The 24,022-nt window shown below is 37.7% G+C and overlaps 1 protein-coding gene across 1 annotated transcript; it reads left to right on the top strand.

Annotated features, from left to right (window-relative positions):
• Nucleotides 1-117: 117 nt before the first annotated feature.
• Nucleotides 118-23,553, top strand: ehmt1a (euchromatic histone-lysine N-methyltransferase 1a). Its single transcript, XM_020918657.2, has 23 exons — nt 118-183; nt 1,141-1,407; nt 3,974-4,112; nt 4,204-4,286; nt 4,767-4,962; nt 6,343-6,488; nt 8,670-8,813; nt 9,944-10,242; nt 11,203-11,271; nt 11,932-12,020; nt 12,089-12,192; nt 12,971-13,093; nt 13,553-13,654; nt 14,218-14,322; nt 15,421-15,575; nt 17,550-17,717; nt 18,494-18,638; nt 19,243-19,320; nt 19,949-20,064; nt 20,809-20,895; nt 21,385-21,463; nt 21,930-22,105; nt 22,840-23,553. Exons 2-23 carry the CDS (start codon nt 1,144-1,146, stop codon nt 22,934-22,936), a joined length of 2,964 nt encoding a protein of 987 aa, XP_020774316.2. The 5' UTR covers nt 118-183; nt 1,141-1,143; the 3' UTR covers nt 22,937-23,553.
• The last annotated feature ends 469 nt before the right edge of the window (nt 23,554-24,022 follow it).

The following is a 24,022-nucleotide window of genomic DNA, read 5'->3' as shown; positions in this document are numbered from 1 at the left end:
TTTATTAAACAAAACAAAACAAACAAACAAAAAAAGAATCCAAAATCCAAAAAGTGAGCGCTCGTTTGGTCACGTGACTGCAGGCGGAGGCGGAAATAGAAAGTTTGGTAACTTCCTGTCCCACTTCCATCCTACGCTGTGGCCCTGCCTTCATGTGGAGAGACAACAACAGGACCGAAGCTGGTAGGACCAAACTTTTACGCTAAATACATTTACATTTTGCCCATATTTTGGCGCAAGAGGTGTCCCGGTTTAACCTACGTACAGATCGTGAGCTTTCCTTTCTCTATTTCCAAACGCGATGACGCTCGTAGATGCGGTAACTTTGAGAGGTGCACTGACGCTCAAGTTGACTTCAGCAGCGACCGTAATATCAATAATGGATGTTGGACCAGTTTATTTATATTTAATACATTGTTGTTGTTGTTTGTTTCACTAGATTACTCAGAATAATTACATTAGTTGAAATATAACGATAAATATTTGCCGGATTTGAAAACTATAGTGGTTTACTAAGCAGATATTTTCTCAACAATATAAAAAATAGTCAGAAAATTTTTAAATATAATGGGAAAATTCTATAATTATCTAATAAAAAGTGTTTTGTGATTATTAATGGTTATAATTTAAGTTACAGCCATATTTTTGATCATTTTAAGGATAAGAGTATAAAAAAAAAGAAAATATTTGCGTGTTTTAACTTTAAGAAAATATGTCTTTGATCATTGCAACTCATGGAATACTTTGAATGAATTATTATTATTATTTTTGTCTTTATTATTTATTACATTTCCAACTCGATCTGTATACTGTATAAGTTATAGACTCAATACCACTGATTCAGATACTGCAATGATAATTAAAAACACACAATAAATGTGATTTTCAACATTCAATACTTGTACTTTTAAATTACCATGTCGTCTTATCTATGCAATCATCTGACTTTTTTTTGTATTGATACTTGCTCAAATGCGTCTAGTTCCGATACTAACTTTAGTATCGATTAATATCTGATTTTCAGTACTTTTGATAATCCCAGTTATCAGTGTATAATTTCACATGAAAATAATTATCAATTATTATAAATTTAAAACATTACTGGAAAAAAAATAAAAACAAATTAATACTTCTTTGTAGATAATGGACCTTTCCACAGCCAATGAGGGTCGTACTTTGAGTAAACAGCCTGCTTCATCTGGGACTTTGGCTGCTGGTGCAAAGACGAACAAAGAAAAGATAACTCCTTTCCACCGATCTCCTTTATCTAAAAATGACCATGTTGGAGGTCCCGTGCTGGGGAAATTCCTGGGATCTCCTCGAACTATTTTCCCAGACAAATCTCTAGGACAGACACAGAGACCGGGGCCGGTGTCTAGCTCTGCACCGCCCGCGACGGTTACCAAGGTTTGTTATGCCTTTTTATTATGAATAATTACTTTGAATGACTAGGATTAAGTTTATAACATTACTTGGTTTCAGATGACATCACAACATTCTATAGACCAGTAATATTTAAAGGTCCTATATTTTACAAAGCTTTAAGCTATGTTATAACATTGTTACCTCCTCAAAAACTTACCTCCTCAAAAATATACCTGGAGTTGTGTTTTGTTTCATTCACACATGTTTGAGTAAGGCTTTATTATTAGTCTGTGCATCTCTAAAGCTTCAAATGCTCAGTTCCACCTTGTGATGTCATGTAGAGGTAGATTTCAAATAGTTTTTTCAGCTTTTTTTTTTTTTTTTTTTTTTTTAATTTTTTCAGTAGACATTGGCAATTAGAGGGCTGAAATCATCCAAATCCTAGTGACGGAGTATGGAGTTTTAAAACACACTGAAGCGCTTCCTGTATTACCACATGGTAGCACAAGGTGGAACAGATGGTTTCCAGTTGAGAGAAGAACACAGTCTAGATATGCAGGGTTTGTGTGTTAAACATGTGTGAATAAAACAAAACACAACTCCAGGTATGTCTGTGATGAGGAAACAACATTATTACATAGATCAGACATTACTGTAATATGGGCCCTTTGATAAAGATGTGGGGGCTGCTAAAATTAATATTGTTAAAATGCAAACTTTTGTTCTAATGCAGTGAGTTCTTTGGTGTATTTGATAATAGAATTTAACAATGTTTAAATTTATCAAAACAGTGTATTAAGATATTTTACAAGTTTGTTTTTGACGCTTTGAGTTCCCCCTCCCTTTGCTCCCTGCTTTAAGTAACTCCACTGGCAGAGCACTGTCACGAGCACAATCAGCATGCGTTCCACTAATTAAACTGCACATCAGATCAGGTTTTTCAAGTTGTTGTGCACAGTTTTGTATCATGTTTTTTGTATGTTTAGGCATTATACACCCTCTTTAAAATAATCTGTCATCTGTAACCCAGCAATTTATCCCCAAAATGTAGCAAGTATTCATTGTTTTTTGCTGTACTACTAATATTTGCCATGACCAAGTAACATAACTGCTGGAGACCGAGGGCTATGTTGTCTCAGAGGGATTGTACTGGAGGGAAAATTACCCACTTCAGAGATTTTGCTTTGAACTTTTTGTCCCAATGCCATTCTAGTGTTATGTCTGTGCTGAGATTTCCTTGTAATCTTATAAGACAAACAAACTGGAAGTATGGTTCTGTTGTTATCCTTTGTCCAGCTTTCCACACTTTAACTCTGAGAAATAATTGCCAAACTTAGCTTTACATGATTTAAAACGTATCTTTGCTTATGTTATATAATAATTCATTTTCAGTCATTGATTTAAAGATGCATTGTGAGTGTCCATCACCTGCTTGTCTTCATAGTAGGGTTGGGCGGTAATACAGTATTACGGTATACCACAGTATCAAAAAATAGCAATGGTATCAGTTTCATTACCGTCATAAAAAAAAAAAAAATCTGCTGCGCATAAGGACCTAATATAATATTATAATTTATTGATACCTAAATTTGTTTGCTCAGCACAAATTAATGTGGGGTTGTATTTTTCAATTTAAAACTAATAGTGTCTATAATGTTTCTTGGGGAGGTGACGGTCGATTAGTTTTGTTCCGCTGTCACGTGACGCTCATAAGGGAGACCAAAACAAGATGGCAAGTCCGGCTGCAAGTGAGTTGGTCCCCCCCAAAAATACTAGTACTTCTGCAATTTGGCAGCATTTTGGCTTCAGGCGCACATTTGTTTATGTTTTACAGAAACGAAACTTAAAACCGCGTGGCTAATTTGCATGAACTGTAAGCGCTGATAAAAACAGCTCTCTTTTTGTGCGCTGATGTGGTTCAACTTTTGTCGGACTAAAGGACACGACTCAGTAGAATGTTTTTTCAGTGGAATGTATATTTTTTCTGCAACAGAGGATGTTGTGGCTAACGGTGAGTCTGTTCTGTGCATGTGCGTTGGAGACAGTTCGTGTTTTAACTTTTCAGAGATTATGGGCATGGTTCCACTGCATGTTATTTCGCTCTACGCAAGTGTAAAAACTGCAACTTTTGGACGTAACTTTTAGAATGCATGGAAAGTTAATGATGGCGGCGTGCGTATGGAGCAGCAGTAGAGCAGCGCGTAGATTTCAGCAAATAGGATCCATCCTATTTTTTGATGCTCATTGCGAGCATAGGCGCGTAATCCCATCAAAATACGTAGAGAGCATGCATGTTTGGTTGTGTTTACAATCAGCACAACGTGCTCCTTGGGCAGTTCTTTGTCATGTGAAAGAGCCCTGCTCCAGAAAGACTGTTAATTAGTGCTTTAAAATTTACTTTACACGTTTGCCGTGGTCAGCAATAACATCTCCATGAAGACAGGCAGGTGATGGACCCATCTAGCAGAAAAGTTGTGCAATGCACCTTTAAAGTTGAAGTAGTTTATATAAAGTATGTTTATTTTGTGCAGTTCTAGGACTCAAAGAGTCACCCCGTTTCCTATTTTCATATAAACTTGGTCTTTTTGGGAAATGACTTTTTTCATAGTCTTCGATAAAGAAAGCCACAAGGCCAGTTATTGTGAAGACTTCAAAGCCTGCTCCTCCTGCCCCTGTAAAAGTGAATCCACCAAACAAGAAAAGCAAAGCTAAAGGAGCCATGGCCACCTCCACCAAACCACAAACAGGTGTTTTTTATTCACTGAAATGTTTTTACTGATAAACAAATTATTCTCAAGAGTTGTTCTTTTGCACGTAATTTGTTTTCAAATTTTCTAGCTGTGAAGAAAAGGAAAAGAAAACTTGGTCAATATAACTTGGTGCCCAAAAAGAAAGTGAAGGGCAGCAAATCCCAAGACAAGGTCATTATAATGAATCTATAAAAGATGCATATTCTTGAATTAAATTTTATCATTGTTTAGTTTACCAGTGTATTACTTAGGGATGCACTAATACAGTGCTGATATCTTGATGGATTTCGGCACCCAAATATCAGTTTAAGTCGATATCCTGGTTGGACAATGTAATAAGGCTATTTACTAGTTTTAGTTCATCCAGAAAAAACGGATACAGTAGTGTTTTAATTTCTATGTATTTATTTTGTTTTTGTTTTAAGGAAATAAATGCTGTTTTCACTCTCTGCTGTGGTATCGGTTGATATCGGGTATCAGCAGATACTTTAAATCCATAATATCGGAATTGGTGAACTGAAAAAGCTGGACTGGTGCATCCCTAGTATTACTCATGATCAGACATACAATGATATTTGATGTCAATTACAAAAATGATGATTTGTTATGGTAATGTAATTAATGTATAAGATTTGTATTTATTTTTTCCAGAAAGAGGAGCCTGTTCAGGTCTCGGAGAAGGTACAGGAAGCAGTAGATTTGAGGCCGTTGCCCCAGGTGCCCCTTGTGGTCCCAGTTTTCCCTGACAGTGTCTCAGTGCTGGAGACTGACACTGGAGAGTACACGGAGGTAGACCTGGACTGTCTGGACCTTAAAGCCCAGGAAGCTCTGCTCTCTCCCCAGACAGGTAATTTTAAAGGGCCTATATTACTCCGTTTTCTATTCTATGTTATAATGTTGTTTTCTAATAAAAACATACCTGAAGTTGGGTTTTGTTTCATTCACATGTGTTTAACACACAAACCCTGCATTTTTCAAATAGGAAGCACTCTGTTCCCCCTTGTGATGTCATGTGGTAATATAGGAAGTGCTCCATAACCTTCACTAGAGTCATTTGGATGATTTCAACCCTGGCACTGCCCATTTCTAATGAACTAACCCACTGTATGACATCACAAGGTGGAACAGAGCATTTTGACCTTTGGAGATGTAGACAGACTATAATGAAGGTTTAATCAAACGTGTGAAAGAAACAAAACACAACTCCAGGGGTTTGAGGAGGTAACAACATTCTAACTTGGCTTAAAGCTGACAGGAGTAAATTCTGCGCAATATAGGACCTTTAACATCCTGATAATGTGTTTGCATAGTTTCTGTTCTCACCATGGTAATGGAAATATTTTAAATCTGTTCTCAAGTATGTTTCTTTAAAAAAATATATTCAGTCCTACATTTTTAATTCCATTCAAGGATATATTTCACCAGGTGATGTCATGGCGTGGTTCCCCCACTCCCCCAGGAAATGTTTCTCCATTTCTCCAAGTCCATATATCATATTCTGACCATCGCTGTGCTCAAATTCCTAATTCACAAATTATGTTCCGATGATGATACGTTTTTAATATAAGCTATTAAACTACATAATATAGGACTTACAAAAAACTATTCAAAGTAGTCTGGAGTCACATTTTTGAGCTGGGGTTTAAAAGTTTTGACTGCTGCCAAAACTTCTATTTCACAGCAATTAAACCAGACAGAACCACACACTTTGACAAAACTTTACAAAGATGAATGAATCTGGAGCTGTATCCTGTCCCGCTGATTTCAGAGAGCGTGATTGACTGGTGAATTAACCAATCAGAGAACATAGTCTGTTCGCGTCAAAAACAAACATGGCTGCGTACACATAAAAAAGTGGAAAAAACTGTTTTAAGGAATAAGAAAAAGTTACAGATTTTTACAGAATCAACAATCAAAGCACCTAAATATGACTTATCTCAAGAAAAAGAAGTTACATATTTTATTCTGAATGTTACGAGAATTTTGGAGAGGAGATGTCTTCTGCACACGTGATACAAATTAGTGACTGTGGTTGAACTGTCTCAAGTGTGAACACAATTTTTTCATTCGCTCTTGTCCAGTTCTGGCCCCTTTAGAACACAATGTAGAGGGGACTGGCTGGTCAGGCAAACTAGTAAGTGTACTAGTAATGCGTGGTCTACTGATCAACAAAACCACTGCTATTAACACTAATTGAGATAATATTATTGTGTGTGATTTAAATCAGGTTTTGCAGCAGAGGGTCCAGTGACTGAATCTGACCTAGCAGAAGAGTTACCGTTATGCTGCTGTCGAATGGAGACGCCGTACAATGGAGGAAGTCTGTCTGCCCAGGATCAGACCTGCATGGCCATGGAGAGCTATGATGGCATGGTAAGGTCTAAATAATGGTAAAAATAAAAGCAAGCAATTTTTGACTTAGAAGTATAAGTAATAAAAAGCTTCTGTTTATTTAATTCAGTATAATATTCTGATCTGCAAAAGCCCAAAGCAATCTGTTACTATAAGCATATAACTATAAGTTATAAGCTTATAACTCTAACCTGCTGGCCCCATCATAGCCTTGCCTAAACCATCTGACATTCAAGGGAACAGGACTTTGTGCAGGTACATGTAAATACAAAAGAGGACAACTTTAATCCTTATCAATTCACGCCAGATGAAAACAGCAGTGGACATTGTTCTGAACTTTATCATGTCCGTCATCATAGACTTTGTCCTGGACTTTAAGTGACTCATGTCATGTCAGGTCTCTCTCCAGACCTTCTCTAGACCTTGAAACTGGCTTTGAAGTTTGTCTAGATGTTTTCCTGAATGTTTTTGTGAATCGTCTCCTCCTGGTCTGACTTTGGGTGAGGATTATGATGGGGCGTGTGAGTTACTGATTATGTGATGTAGGATTGCCTTAACAGGTACGTTTTGAATCTGGAAAATTTGAAAGAGTGAAAGAGAGACTATGTCCCAAAGAGCAGGATGGAGAGAGTTACAGATCTTAGGAACAGAGCGACAGAGTGAAGGAGTGGGGCAGGATGAGGAGAAATTTGAAGTAGATTTTTTGTTTTTGTGGTTGTAGGATTGAAGTGATGTGATGGCTGCAGTTTTTGTTTCTGGAGGGTTTTTTTGGGGGAAAGAATAGTTTATTAGGGAGGTGACAAGACTGTACAAGAATGGCAGTGGTGTGTGGAGTGAGAGAAGGGTGGAAACAAGAGATATTACAGAGGTGAAAGTAGTTTGCCTGACCAACCAGTCCCTTCTACAGTCTGTTCAAATCCAGCACAGTCTGGAATCGGACCACAGAGCATGAAAAACCTCCAAACTTGAGATGATCTAACCCCCTTTTATGTGTAAACAGCCATGTTTGTTTTTTAGCAAACAGACCGTGAGTCTTTCTCTGGTTGGTTAATCTGTCTGTCAATAACTCCCTGTGGAACTGGGGAGACTGTCAGATCTGTGAAATCCACCCGTTTCTCCAGAGGTGCCTACAAGGAGGACTTAAATTTTAGAAAATTAGAAGAGAATGTATCATCTGTGTAGCAGTGCAAATGCTAAGAAAGGTCCAGCTCCTCTGTTCTGCTCCTCCTCTTGGTCTTTGGTAGGACCCTGTTCAAAGCAGGGGGCCTGTTTCTCTTTTCGCCTCTCTTCTCACTCCCTGGGACGTTTGGCTGGGGTAGGACCACAGTCAGGGTCAGGGCTGATCCCATCAGGCCACTGTCTCTTTGTCCCCCTCCTCTCTACCTCAATACGGTGACTTTTGGCCGGGGTAGGACCACAGTTGGGGTCAGGGGTCATCCCATCAGGCCACTGTCTTTGTTTCACTGTAGGCATGATACAAGTGGCTAAATGAGCCCAGTCATGTTTGATCGGCTTTCCCATTGACAAACACAGAGCCAGTGCTGCACGTATACATCCTGCTGCAGCTGCCTTTACAATGACACGCGGCTGTCGTTTCGCGAGGTTACACGCGTAAACAATGACACATGCAGTGGAACTAGGCCCTTAACCATGCAGCCAAGAGCGCAATCTCACTAAACCAAGAATCCCGACTCCTAAGGAGGGTTAGGAAGGTGGTAACTTTTTTTCACCAAAGCACAACAGCTGCCTATGTCCAATAATGATGTGCTTAAAGTCAAGTCAAATTCAATTTGTGCATTATTACATTACTAACTATAATTTTATAACTTTTTTAATGCTGTATCCTAAATTGTGGATAATTAAGCTAACATACCATATGATGAAGTATATTTCTTTGAGATTTCTCTTTCTTTAAAGATTAAAAAGAAAAAATGACAACAAGAACCGTACTGAACTGAAAACCGCGACCTTAAACCGCAATATGAACCGAACTGTGAATTTTGTGAACCGTGCCACCCCTAAAACACATACACCTCATACAAGTAATAAATGCACATTTTAGGTTTCTGATCAATGCCATTTTTACCGTCGTATTTTGGTAAATAAAACATTGTCTACTGGCAGGTTTTTTGTTGACATCGGTTTTGCATTGTGGAAATGATTTGGCCCTCAGAGAAATGTAATTGGAGACCTTTGTTTCAGCTGAGTCGTTGTCAGAGGCGAGTGGTAAAGCAGGAGATGATGCGTCCGTCCAACACAGTGCATCTGTTGGTCCTGTGTGAAGACCACCGAGCCGGGATGGTCAAACATCAGTGCTGCCCGGGCTGCGGGCTCTTCTGTAGAGCGGTGAGCACATGCCAATGCATACACTACTACAGCTCAGTACAGTAATGTTTTGATTTTAGCTATCTGAGGTTATTTATTGGTTATGAATATTCTGTACTAATGTCATTTTTTTTTTCTACTTTAGTGCTGCAGTTTTATAAATTTTTCAATTAATAAATATTGTGCACTATTTATTAAAATGTATACACTATTTTATTGGTATATACCAACATTTAAAAGTGCATTGTGAGTGTTTTGGTGAAGGGCCCCCTCAAATGCTTAAATGCTTTGTCTGGAATGTTTCGCAGTACCACATTAAACCTCTATTTTCATGAAGACGAAACCAGACCAAGTTACAGGACAGGTCTGTGGAGAGGCGACCCTGCTCACAGTCAGAATGCCTGTTATTGTAGGTATTTTTGAGCAGTAAAACCACCTGTAATTGAGTAATTGTAGAGTAGAGCTGTTTAATGTCATATTGTGGAACATTCCAGGCAGAGCAATGACAGCTCCAACTCTAAAAACAAGCAGCTGATGGATGCCCAACCAAAAAGTTACATATTGCACCTTTAAATCAATAAAAAACATTACTACATTATTGAAAAATAAATGTATCTTAGATTTTAGCCTCATCTCTTTTCCTTTGTATTTTTGTAAACAGTTAAAAAAAAAAAAGTATTTATAAAGCTGGGATAACATTTTGAATGGTTGTATACTAAGAGTGGGACAAGATACGAAATTAAGTCTATGAGAACGAGACACAACAAGATTTTGACATAATTTCTAATAAATACGAATGTGGAATCCAGTTCTCAACTCAACAATTTACATTTTTTATAAAAATATGTATATATTTTTTGTCATTGTAGCTCTGCTTTGTGTAACTATTTTCTCGAGAGGTGTAATTCTCCAGCACTTAGCCCCTTTTTTATCCCCAAAAATTTCTCGAAATCTTGGCACAAGATCTTATCCCATCCCTACTATATGCAGTTATTGCAAAACGAACTTGCTACATGGTTTCCTAAAATTATACAATATTTAATCTTTTAGTTTTTTTATCTTCTATAATTAGTATATTTCATTTACACACTAATCATAACATTTTATTGAAATATATTTTTACACAACTTTTAATCATTGTCTTATCACAGGGCACGTTTATGGAATGCAGGCCATATGGAAACATCTCTCACCGCTTCCACCGTGACTGTGCCTCCATTCTGAAGGACCATCGATTCTGCCCTCACTGTGGCGAGGAAGCCACCGGAGCCAAAGAAGTGACTGTCCCTAAACCAGAGCCCTCTCCTTCTGTGCCCAAATCCAGCCCCGGACCCTCCCTGCCCACCGTGGCCACCCTGCCCTCCGTCTCTACCACTCCTGCCGTCCCCCAAACTCTCAGGGCTAAGAAGAGCTTCCAGCCCCCGAGGAATGGAGCAGAGAGTCCAAACAGGTAATGAGTTGGTTTAACCTGCATTTCTATAGTAAAATATTGATTTCCTATTTGTATTTCTATTTATATATTACTGTTAAAGATGCACTGTGTAACTTTTTGGTTGGGGGTTTGTCACTTGCTTGTCTCTATGGATATGTCATGCATAGAATGACATTAAACAGCTCTACCTGTCATTTGTTAAATTATAGGTTATTTTATAACTCAAAAATACTTAGAAAAACAGACATTTTGACTGTGAGCGTGGTTGCCTCTCCACAGAACTGACCTATAACTTGATCTGGTTTGGTCTCCATGAAGATAGAAATGTTTAATGCCATACCGTGAAACATTCCAGATAAAGTAATAACATATATAACTCACCTTTTAATACACATTTCTGTAGTAAAATATTGCTTTTCTATTTGTGTGTGTTCAAGTGTTAAAGCTACCATCTGTAAGATTATTAGATTTTTTTTTTATTACCAGTACATGGCAGATGTGAAACCTGCTTCCCTTCTCCTTGGCCTTTGACTCACCTGTGCTCTCTGTAATTCTTCTGTCAGGCCAAAACACATTGTCAGACAGTAATAGCGTAGATAGCAGGTGTTTAAAATCCATTTAGAAGCAGATAAAAGGAGACATGAACTATAGATATTACATACTTCTTCATACTCTATATAAATATTGAGTTGTGTGAAGGATAATGTTATAAGTTAATAATAAAACATTGCCCCACTGCTGTACTTGACCAATGCAGGAAACCTCATGGGAATATATTAAGCAATTAAGTGGAGGATATTGTGTTGGGAAAGTCATAAGTATTACTTTTCCTTGTCAAATTTTGGAAAATCTCTCTGACTAAATGATGTTTTATATTCTCTATTTGGGTGATTACATTGTTACATTTTACTTATTGTAATGAGCTGTTTTATTACAGTAGTTCATGCATTTTCATTATATAATTTGTTTTTTCGTCAGGTCAAAGGGTGAAGCTGACAGACCAAAAGAGTCACTGGAGACCATCTTGTCAGTGCTGGAAGATGAGAAGTAAGTGAGCATTTTTACTTGAGCTTGCACAACATTGGAGCTTGACAGCCCAGTGAGTAATCCAGCATAAATAATAGATTAAAGGTCCTTTACCCACGTTTTTTTAGTAAAATGTGTCTTGCCACATTACAGATATATTTTAGAAGCAGCTCTTTAGGTAAAAATAAGTTCTGTGTACTGTCTGCATCTTATTAGAAAGCATCTTCACTATCTGATCAGGTGCATGTGAGGATGCTAGTCATGACAAAACTCCACTGTTTTTGCGAAAAGCACTTATAAACTCACAAAAGTCACAAATAATAATTAGGTTTTTTGGAATGCATAACTTAAAGGTGCATTGTGTGCATTTTGATGGAGGGTCCATCAAATGCTTTTCTCCATGGAGATTATTTGGAGTTATTACTTTGTGTGTGATGTTTGACCAAACGGTATTTAACATTTCTATCTTCATGGAGATGAAACCAGACCAAGTTACAGGTCAGATCTGCGGAGAGGCAATCCTGCTCACAGTCAGAATGCCTGTTTCTCTAGGACGTTTTGAGCTATAAAACCACCTGCAAATTACATACAAAGTTACATAGTGCACCTTTAAACAAGGAATAATTTTAGACCAATGCAAGCACTTTAAAATTAACTAATTGAACCTGTATTCTTCTCTAGCTTGAAACCCAAAAAAGTGAAGTACCCTGCCCGGCAACTGTACATCTCTGCCAAACAGGGGGATCTTCAGAAAGTCATCCATCTCTTAGGTAAGGCATTTGTCATTTCAAATGACCTACTGTTAAAATGTGGAGATTTATAGGTTTGTGTTTGGCAGTTGAAGGAAAGGACCCGAACTACGTGGATGGTCAAAGCAAACGGACGGCCCTCCACGCTGCAGCTGCCGCAGGGCACCAGGAGATCTGTCACATGCTTGTTCAAGTACAGACAATGCTTTGAATGTGTTTCTCTTAAATAGTAACTTTGTTGTGAATTGTAGTGAATGCATTTACATAAGTACTACAAATTTTGAATAAATTAAAAAATGTAATACTAGACAATTTAGTTGCTATTTGCACCATCTTTTAGAAAGCAAGAATTTATGATTTATTTTATGAAATTTTCATCTGCAGTATTTGTTAAATCCTAAAGGTGCTCTGTGTAACTTTTGTGCTTGGGGACCCATCAACTTCTTGTTTCTATAGATATGCCATTGTTCTACCAGGAATGTTCCACAGTATAGCATTAAATAGCTCATATTTACTAAATTACAGGTGGTTTTATAGCTCAAACACTGTGAGTGGGCTTGTCTCGCCACAGATCTGACCTGTAACTTGGTCTGGTTTGGTTTCCATGATGAAAAAAAAGTTTAATACCATACTTTGAAACATTCCAGACAAAGCAATTGCATCTCCACAGAAAAGCATTTCACGGACTTTCCACCAGAAAAGTTACAAAATGCCCCTAAGAAAAATTTGATAAATATTTATAATATTAAAACTATTCAACTACATTAGACTTTTTTTTTTAAATACAAAAAGAACAATTCACTTAAACATCCTTCACAACTTAGGCTGATACATTACATACATTACACATTTTACATGTATTCAGACATTTTTATATTTGGGGCTGAAATGTGAAAAAAATAGTTTCATCATGCTTTGCTTACATATAAAATAATATATTACTGATTTTCTTTTTTCATAACTTCATACAGGCTGGTGCCAACCTTGAGACTTTTGATGAGGATCAGCGGACTCCTTTGATGGTGGCATGTGAGAACAACCATCTGGACACAGTGAAGTATCTCCTTAGGGCTGGAGCATCCGTCTGCCATAAGGTCAGCCTTGTCACTGCAATGCTTCTATGTCAAACCGTGTTACTGAGCACATCACTCTACCTCATGTTACAGTCTGTCCACTGTCTGCACTGTTATGGTCAGCTGACTTTTAGGTCATGATAGATTTTAGGACTTTGGGGTTCATTGTGATGATTTCAAGCAGGCATAATATTTAGCATTAATTTACAGATTTTTTTTTTATATTGTTGGTCTACCTTGTTTGTGAATGAGTAGGTTCAAAATATATGGATTTTCCTTTTGGATATTTATTAGAAATAGACCTTATGATCAATACAGGAAAAGTGCTCTTCATCCAAGAGTGTGTGAGCATGTTCTTGAGAACCAGATTTGAATTGTAATAATGTTTTGACCTATAGCGACCTATGGCAAAAAAAATAACAACAAAAAAAACACACTGATAATAAAAAGTAACATTTTTAAGGCATATTTCTGTTGCAGGATATAATGGGTTTCACCTGTCTGCACCTGGCAGCTAAACTGGGACTTCACGACATGATTCAGTATCTCCTCTCTAGAGCATCCAAATACATCAACTGTCAGGTAATGAACTTGTGTGCTGTGTCCTTTATGTGCTAAGAGACATAACTAATATAAAAGAATCAGAACCTATATAAAACAATGAAACAAAGGAGTCAACAGGTGTTTGGCCATTTTATTTTGGAGCAACATTCAAAAGGTTTCTACATAAAATGGTTGGAGGAGGTGCTTGCCAGTTGTGCCAGCAGAACAAAATCAAAGTATAACTGGGGCCTCACTGAAACCTGGGTTAAGAAAGAAAATAAATCAAAAGCCATATCTAACTCATCTAAAAGACAAAAAAGCTTAAACAACAAGGGTGGCAACAATTGATAAACCTAGTGTGTATAACCAAACATAATCCTGTGTGTTGTAAAGTGTATAGGGTACCCACTCTCCTAAACCAACCTCCCAACCAAAATTACCGGGCTACAGACAGCAGTACACAGAATGGAATAGGGCTTGCATGTAACACTGTGTCATTGGTATTTCTCGGTCCTCCCAATATTTGTGTAGTTTTAGCTCAATATACTGTAATGCTTACTGAAAATGACCATAAAACTTATCATTTTTTTCTCTGTGTGTAGGATGATGGGGGCTGGACTCCTATCACATGGGCGATCGAGTACAAACACAAAGAGATCGTGAACCTGCTGCTGTCCAGAGGCTCTGATGTTAACATCAGAGACAAGGTAACACATGGATATGTATTCAAAAGTTCTGGCTCAAACTAAAAACTTAATAAATGTGTCTTAAATGGGCCATTTTATGAAACCTTGCATAAAAATGTTTTAAACGCTTGGACGTGACCAAAAGAAGTTCTAGCACAGTTGGTTTAATCTATACAGTAAGCTCAATTTTAGGTTTAGAGAGTAGCTCGCTGTCACAGAAAGGCAGCATCAGAAAACATAACTATATTTAAACAGGCATAAAATATCAAAATAAGTGAAAGTATAGTAGTTAAATTATAAGAAACACAACTACTGGCATTTTTGAAACTGCTTTTGCCTTACATAGCCTGCATGATCTGTCCAGAGGTTCTGACGTTAACATCAGAGACAATGTAATACAGTGATATATATTCAAGAGACTCCAGCTAACTCAGTCTAAAAACAATTTAAATTCATATCTTTGTCTGTAATAATCCAAACCTTGTACAGGCCATTTTGAAAACGTTTGGATAGTTTTTAACATTGGGGGTGACCAAAAAGAAGTTATACAGTGAACTCAATCCTAGTATAGGGAATAGCAAGCTATTTCGTAAAGGTATCAAGAGAGAACACACCAATATTTAAAGGCGCAGTGTGTAACTTTTCTGGTAAAGGGCTGTCACCTGCTTGTTTCAATGGATTTCTCTGCTTTGAATGTTCCACAGTATGACATTAAACAGCTCTACCTTATATTCATTCAATTAAAGGTGGTTTTATTGCTCAAAAATACCTAGAATAACAGACATTCTGACTGTGAGCAGGGTCGCCTCTCCACTGATCTGACCTGTAACTTGGTCTGGTTTGGTCTCCACGAAGATAGAAAGGTTTTATACCATACTGTGAAACATTCCAGACAAGACAATAACATCTCCATGCAGAAAAGCACTTGACGGACCCTTCACCAGAAAAGTTACACAATGCACCTTTAAACACGCATGAATTAATCAAAACGCTCCTGAAAGTATATTTAGATTATGTATATCTTCTTTTAGATGGCAACACAACTATTTTAGCACAATAACAAATTTACTGTTATATAGCCCCTTTTACTGATCCCAATGCTGCCTGTATTGTTTGCAGGAGGAGAACGTGTGCCTGCACTGGGCGGCTCTGTCCGGCTGTGATGACATCGCCCAAGCTCTGCTGGACGCTCGCTGTGACCTCACGGCTGTGAATATCCACGGAGACCTGCCTCTGCACATCGCCGCTCGAGAAAACCACCTGGACTGCGTCATGTAAGCGTGTTATTGGTTATGCCGTTAAAGCTGCATTATGTACTTTTTTGGTTGGGGGTCCATCACCTGCTATGTCATTGCTCTACCTGAAATATTCCACAGTATGAAGAAATGAAAGGTAGAGCTGTTTAATGTCAAGTACAGGTGGTTTTATAGCTCAGAAATACCTAGAAAAACAATCATTGTGTCTGTGAGTGGGGTTGCCTCTCCACAGATCTGACCTGCAACTTGGTCTGTTTGGTTTGGTCTCCATGCAGATTGAAAGTTTTAATACCATACTGTAAAACATTCCAGACAAAGCAATAACATCTCCATAGGACAAAAAGCATTTGATGGGCCCTCTACCAGAAAAGTTACACAATACATCTTTAACAGGTCATTATTTCACTTCTACAAATGTTACCTTCACATCCCAGAAAGCTACTATATACACACGTGTTCACCTTTTTATATAGCACTTTTCCACCTTCAAGACACTCAAAGCGTTTTACATCAAGGAACCACCCATTCACACACATATTCATACAGTGTACACAGACAGTGGGGGTGAGATGGGTTAAGTGTCTAGCCCAAGGACACAATGACAGCATTCATCTGTGGGATCTAGAATCTCGCACCAATCTGTGCATCACTAGACAAACCCTTCTGTCACCCATTACCAGTGATTCTTTATGGAGGTTAGACAGTCTCCCTCTTGCAAGCTCAAAACGTCCCCCACAATTTGACGGCAACTGATGGTAATTTATACGTGTTCTTCTGTGTTTTTATATCTATTTCATCAGACTCATTGATCACATCGCAATCCCAGCAATTCTTGTAAGCCTGTTTATGTCTGCTGTCAGTGCACCAGCTGATGGCAGAGTCCGTGTGCCATCTGCTGACATTTGCATCTACAAATCAGGACAAAACTGCCCCTTTTCCCATACACACATACACTATTTCAAGTTGTACTGCTTGAAATACTGCAAGTCTGAGATTCTTGAAGTAGCATTGTTATTGGTATTCTGAATGAGACTCTGCATGAGTTCAGTTTACCTTTTTAGCAATATTTCCAGTAGACTACCCTTTATTTCACGTTAGGGATGCACCGATACAGATTTGAATGCTATGGCTTGAAGTAGCTGCCAATAAAAAACAAGAAACTGAAAACAGCATTTACTTCCTTTTAGCAAAAATACAATTTGACAAAACTGATCCAAATGTGTTATGTGGCTGTTATTTATCCTTCAAATAAAAACAGAACAGCTTTGTTCAAACAGTGAGAGATACAGGAATACTTTATTACCATAGTCCATACAACTGTACAACAGCACATCCTTATGTAACAGATAATACTCCCTATAACTGTACAACAACTCACAGCAACTGTAACAGATAACCTTATGTCCTGTCATCTTCATATAATCTTTTTATTATTTTATTTCTTCACAGCGGTGCTTAGGGGGGAACCAGGTGAACAGGTGTTTCAGTTGGTGACGATATGGTCTAGTCCCTCAAATTGTTTCCTCTGAAGATCTTCTGCCACATTTGCTACCACATATGGTGTAAAAAACCTCTAGCAACTCAAATGTCCTTAGATAGCTCCTTTACTAGCTCCCTAGCTAGCCTCTTGCATGGGTAAAACAAACTCATTTCACAAAATCCAACAGTCCTTTACTTATGTCCTTTGAACTGCACATGCTAAAATCCCATGATATGTTAAAAACTGAGCTCAAAAACTTTCAAAAACTGCTTAGTGTGTGAGCCAGGCATCCAAAAAAAGCAGCCAACCACTCTTTTGTTATTTGAAAATATTCCTTATTTGACTCTGTCCCTTGCTATTTCTGCTCCTTATTTAGAAGTTATTACCATTTATATCTTCTCTCTTTGTTATTATAATATATTGTGATGTGTGAGCTGTGCCCAGGTAATTTCCCTTGTGTATCAGTGCATCCCTATTTCACGTTTTTTTTTTTTTTTTAATCTTCTTGGTAGGCTGTTTCTGTCTCGAGGTTCAGACGTGAATCAAAGGAACAAAGAGGGAGGCACGCCTCTGGACTGCTGCCCCTTCGGCTCAAAAGTCTGGACAGCCCTCAACACCAACAAGAAACTGACAGACGCTCGGAGGGGACGGGACTGTCAGGGAGAGAGAGTGCTCAGCAGGTACGGGTGATGAAGAGCTGCCAGATTCACTGTGATGTTATTGTGCTAGTGTTACTGATGGTAGCAATGATAATGGCAGAAATTGATCTAAACTGCTCACCTCTATGTAATTTATTGTTTTACTAAAAGCCTATTTGCAATATTCTGTCATTTAAAGGTACATTGTATAACTTTTCTGGTGGAGAGTCCATCAACTGCTTTTCTCTGCAGAGATGTTATTGCTTTGTGGCCCATAGTAAACTATGGTTATTACATCTGCTGTATTGTAAAGTAAAATTGGTTGCAAAAAAGGGCCTCCTCTGAAAATGAGATTCAATCTGACTTTCCTGTAGAGACAGACTGATATATTGTCCTTATAGGGACAATATATGGAGTTTTTAATAAGATATTTATTAAGATATAACTGCACAAATTGAGACTACACAGCTTTCTTAAAAGTTTGTGTTTAAAAAGGGCTGTGGGTGAGTTTGTGGTAAATTTAAATAGGGTCATTTGAAGAAAATAACCAAAATATTAGCCCAAAAATATCGGTAAACCTCGGCTGTCAATTGCTCTGTATCCTAAATAGTTCATATCCGCATCAGCCATGAAAAATGTCTCCATTCCTGGTTAAGTGAAGAATAAAAAATATTGTAGATTGTCCAAGGCTAGTACAAAAGATCTAGCATTCAACCTGCGAGATCTTGTGGTACAAGATTTGTTTCAACTGTTGCTTACTCTGAAGGTAAGCATAATAATTGAGTATATGCATTGTTTTTTGTGCTCTTTTCCTTTAGGGATATTTCTCGAGGTTACGAAGCTTCTCCCATCAGTTGTGTGAATGGTGTGGACAGTGAACCATGTCCTGATAACTTTAAATACATCCCAGAGAGCTGCATCACCTCTCCCCTCAACATAGACAAGGACATCACACATTTACAGGTTAATGATCAGATGTTTTGAATTGAATCACATGAAGAGAGATGATAGACAGAGAGATATTTTTTTCGATCCCAATGTGTTTCCTCTGGAAGCTCTTCTGCCATATTTGCTGCCACATATGGTGTAAAAAGCCTGTAGCCTCTCAAATGTCCATAGTAGCCTCTGTAGCTAGCCTCTTGCACAGTCTCCATGGATACGAGAAAAACAAATAGTTCATTACACACAATCCAACAGTCCCTTGTGTTTGTTCTCTCAAAGTATTTCCTCTGAAGGTTTTCTGCCACTTTTGCTGCCGCATATGGTGTAAAAAAACAAAACACAGCCTCTCAAATGTCCCTAGATAGCTCCTTTGCAACCTTTTTGCACGGTCTCCATGGGTACAGGGAAAACAAACAGCTCATTTCACAAAATCCAACAGTCCCTTACTTGTGTCCTTTGAACTGCACATGTTGCACTTCTTAGTTGGTCAAAATCCCTTGATATAATGTTAAAAATGAGCTGAAAATGCTTAGTGTGTGAGCCAGGTAGCCACAAATGCAGCCAACTACTTTGCTGTTTGATATTATAATTATATTGATTTATTTACCTGTTATTCTTCTGTTAGCACTGCACCTGCACAGACGACTGCTCTTCTGTGTCCTGTATGTGTGGGCAGCTCAGTTTGAGATGTTGGTACGACAGTGTAAGTCAGAATTATTTACTCAGATTATTTTACGGTGTCATGTAGTGTTTTGAATCTTTCTTCCCAGATGTGTAGGTTTTAAATGGTCCCATATTATGCACAATTGTATAGAATTTTAAGTAGGAAAAAACTGAGGCACTCAAAAAGTACAAAATAATTAAAAGCCGAAACGTGTTGGCGTGATTTTAACTTTGTCTGCCATGTGGTATTAAAGGCTTTTAATTCTTTTGTACTTTTTGAGTGCCTCATTTTTTTCCTACTTTGTATTTGAGACTGGTCCCTACACTGAGGAGCACCAAAAGGACAATTCTGCACATTTTTGTATATCCAAGTAGCACTACTACATCCCAAAGCTTTGAATAGAATGTTGTTACCTCAGCTAAAACATACCTGGAATTGTGTTTTGTTCACATTTTTAAGTAATCCTTTATTATTAGTGTGTTGACATCTTAATAATACAATGTTAATTTCATGCTTAAAATTTAGCAGTTTATATATTTTTTTAAACATATGGCACAGTGTATGTCCATAACCATTCCGAAATCCAGAAATGTAAAAATCACAGAGGACTAAAATACATAAATGACCTTAAAACACTGCTCATCTCTCCATTATTTGTATAATACAGGAAGGGCGTCTTCCTCTGGACTTCTGCCAGCGCGAGCCACAGGTGCTGTATGAGTGTAACCACGCCTGCTCCTGCTGGAGAACCTGTAGGAACAGAGTTGTTCAGAACGGTTTGAGGTGAGACCTTTTAGAACCCTTCTTGTGTTTTTATTTACTTAATGGGACATTGTGTAATTTTTCTGGTCGAGGGTTCGTCAAATGCTTTTCTCCATGGAGATGTTATTGGTTTGTCTAGAATGTTTGATAGTAAGGAGACCAAACCGGGCCAAGTTGGATGCCTGTTTTTCTAGGTATTTTTGAGCTATAATTTAATAAAAGTAAGGTAGAGCTGTTTAATGTCATACTATGGAACATTCTAGGTAGAAATGTTACACAATGCATCTTTTATTATCATTAACATTATAGCTAGTGTCTTTTTGTATTGCATTCAAACAGCCCAAGTCTCCATAATTAGACTCCTCAATAGTGAATTATTTGCACCTACTTGTTTTGATCTATTTAAACTATAGCTAAAAGTTCTGCTTCCACTCCTCCCGTCTTACCTCCTTTGTATTTGAGTTTTTAGCTTCTGCAGAGCCTCTAAATCAGTGTTTAAGTCGCTCTAGGCTTTAGCTGTAGCAGTTGGCCATGAACTTAGTCTTCCTCCCCACGCAACTGAGAGGAAAATCAGGTGATATGCTAGCGCGAATGTAAGACTATATTCCAAATTTCACCAACTATAGTATATGGTTATTATGGTTATTATTTTATTATTATATCATTTGTGAATTTTTCTTTTGGATATCTAAAAACATGCCTGCATCCATCTAACAGACTGACATCTAAAATCTGAAAGAAAATAAATCATTTTGTTTATTGCAGAGTGCGTCTCCAAGTCTACAGAACGCAGAAGATGGGCTGGGGTGTGAGAGCCATGCAGGACATCCCACAGGGGACCTTCATTTGCGAGTACGACCACTGTTGTATATATGTCTATATCTTAAAGGTCCTATATTATGAAAAACTTACTCTTGTGAGCTTTTAGTCATGTTAGAATGTTGTTCCCTCATCAAAAACATACCTGGAGTTGTGTTGTGGTTCATTCACACGTTTGAGTAACCCTTTATTATCAGTCTGCCTATGATGTCATGTAGTTGTAGTTTTTCAGGTTAAGAGAGATACTTTTACCTTTAGTTTAGTAGAGATTGGCAATTCCAGGGCTGAAATGATCCAGATGATTCTAGTCAAGGTGTATGGAGTTTAAAAATGCAGTGGAGCACTTCTTGTTTTATGACATGACATCACGAGGTGGAACATGTTTGTGATCAGGAAACTGCATTACAACATAGATCAGAAAATAGCGTAATATGGGCCCTTTAAGAGAAATGGCTGAATTTCTGAATTTCGCATCTCGGAGCATTAATTTTTAAACTGTGCTCAAAACTGCTTCCTCCACAGATACGTTGGGGAGATCATAACTGACACAGAGGCAGACAAAAGGGAGGATGACTCTTTCCTCTTCACTCTGGGAAACAAGGTAATGCCATTATTTGACATGAATATTACAGTAGCACCACACGCTATGGCCAGTAGAGGGCAGACAGTCCGTATTTTTTGTGTCTGTGTCTATCTGTGTTGTTATTGAAGGGGGGATGTTATTGCTTTGTCTGGAATGTTTCACAGTATGGCATTAAACCTTTCTATCTTCATGGAGCCCAAATCAGACCAAGTTACAGGTCAGATCTGTGGAGAGGCGACCCCGCTCACAGTCAGAACGCCTGTTTTTCTTGGTATTTTAGAGCTATAAAACCACCTATAGTTGAATAAATATAAGGTAGAGTTGTTTAATCATACCTCATACTGCGGAAAAATCCAGACAGAGCAATGACATATCCATAGAAACAAGCAGGTGACGGACCCTCTACTAAATGTTACATAGTGCACCTTTAAACAATTTTTACTGCATTCTATAGGCAAGTATTTCTTTGTTTTTTGTTGTTCAGGTTGGCGAGGCCCACTGCATAGACTCCAGGCTCTTTGGGAACATTGGGCGCTTCCTGAACCATCTGTGTGAGCCCAACTTGCTGGCTGTGAAGGTGTTTACCATGCACCAGGACCTGCGCTTCCCACGCATCGCCTTCTTCTCCAGCCGCCCTATCAGAGCTGGAGACCAGTTAGGGTGGGTCAGAAAACAAACCAAAAAAAGCTATATAGGTGCATCTTAATACAGTAGAATGCAATGGAAATGTATATAAGTTATACTTTAAAGTTCAACTAGTGTACGTTAAGCTTGTATTATTATGGTGACTATTATTTACTGTTGTAGGATGTTTTAATACCTTTTCATTCAACAAAATAAAATTCAAAGTAATAAAAAGTCAAAAGACATCTCCATGTAGACAAGTAGCTGACCTCAGTTACAGGTCAGATCTGTGGAGACATGTAATTTAGACATGTAATTTTTGAGGTGTTTTTGGAATAAAAAAAAATAGTAATACAGTAAGTACTCCATGAGACGAGCAGATTGTAGATCCTCTACCAATAAAAAAGTTACACACTGCACCTTTTAATGGTTCAAGCTTGATCCCACTGCACTTACAATAAGAAGTGGATTATCATAAAAACAAACACGTGTATACTGAGATGCACCTGTATTGCTAAGTTTCAGATGACATCACAGATCATAGCATTCTACAGGCCAATTTTATTTACTACAGATGGAGGGCATCTAAAATAAATACAGTTAAAATGTAATTTTTTGTCGTAAAATAGCAAGCTAATGGGTTTAGGCAGCGATAGAAAGATTACTTTAAAGATTTGCGAATAAACTTGTAAAGCTCATGACAAAGTACAATCCTAAACCAACAGTGAAGACAATATTACAGGCATATTAACAGACTGTTCTTCTGGCAGGTTTGAGTATGGAGATCACTACTGGAAGATTAAAAGCAAGTACTTCAGCTGCCAGTGCGGGTCCCCCAAGTGTCGCCACCCCTCAGCCAGCCGATAATTCAACCTCAACCTGATTAACCTGCGAAAACTAACCACTGTCCGAACAACTGTGCTTATAGAAGTACACTATAGGGCTCTGTTCAAATCTGCTGTCACTATATTGCATAGATCATGTGTAACATAATTACCACAATGCATGAATTAGTCAAATGGTATTTTAAGGGCTTTATCCAACTTCAAATCTCTGAAAACATCAAATTTATATCATTTGCAAGATGAAATGTGAATCTACTGTGTTTTGTATGTTTCATTAACTATTTACTATGATAAATTATTTTGTTTTTTTTATGTCATTCCTTCTCTCAAATTATGAGTAATACAGAGTAAACTTGAGTTTTTCCAGTTTTGAACAGAGCCTAGATTGCAATACTGTTTTTTTTTTCCTATGTCCAAAGATAAATACACATAACTTTAATAGACCGAACCATTACTGTAGTTCTTACGCTAACATCACTATAAATCACTACAACTTTTTATAAATAAAACTGGTCCCTATTTTTCTTAACTTGTTTTTTAATGAAAGTAGTGTTGTTTACTGAATCATGCCTTACTCATCAGATGTAGAGATGTAGTTTTTTGTACTACCTATTAGTAAACAATTTGTAAACAAAATTTCTCTGTGGTTATGCCTTCATAATGTACAGCATTTCACCTTCATAAGACTTGTTTGATATTATCTAGTCTCCATTACATGATGGTATTATGTAGCCTGACATTTGACTGGTAATTTCACTTGGATATTCACACACACACACAATCCAAAAAAAAAAAAAAAGATTTTGGCCAAGTTGTCATGTAAAATATACAGTCCCTGACAAAAATCTTGTCACTTATCCATTTTGTAGAATCAAAAGCTTATAACCTGACTTTAAATTAATCGATTGGTTTTAGAAATGTCTCATATGAAAGCTAAAACCCTCCCAAATTATGCTCAATATACTAAAATAAATTTGCTTCACTGAAGAGAGATTGATCATTTAATGAACACAGAAAGGTCAGATTTTGGCAAGACAAAAGTCTTGTCATATGATGCACCCAATCCTAGATTACAGCCTCACCTGTGATCAGTAACTGATCAATCAAT

This window comes from Boleophthalmus pectinirostris, unplaced genomic scaffold (assembly GCF_026225935.1).
Source record: "Boleophthalmus pectinirostris isolate CB_2022bp ecotype Guang Dong unplaced genomic scaffold, ASM2622593v1 HiC_scaffold_4, whole genome shotgun sequence".
Classification (NCBI taxonomy): Eukaryota; Metazoa; Chordata; class Actinopteri; order Gobiiformes; family Gobiidae; genus Boleophthalmus; species Boleophthalmus pectinirostris.
This window is presented reverse-complemented; position numbering and strand designations above follow the sequence as displayed.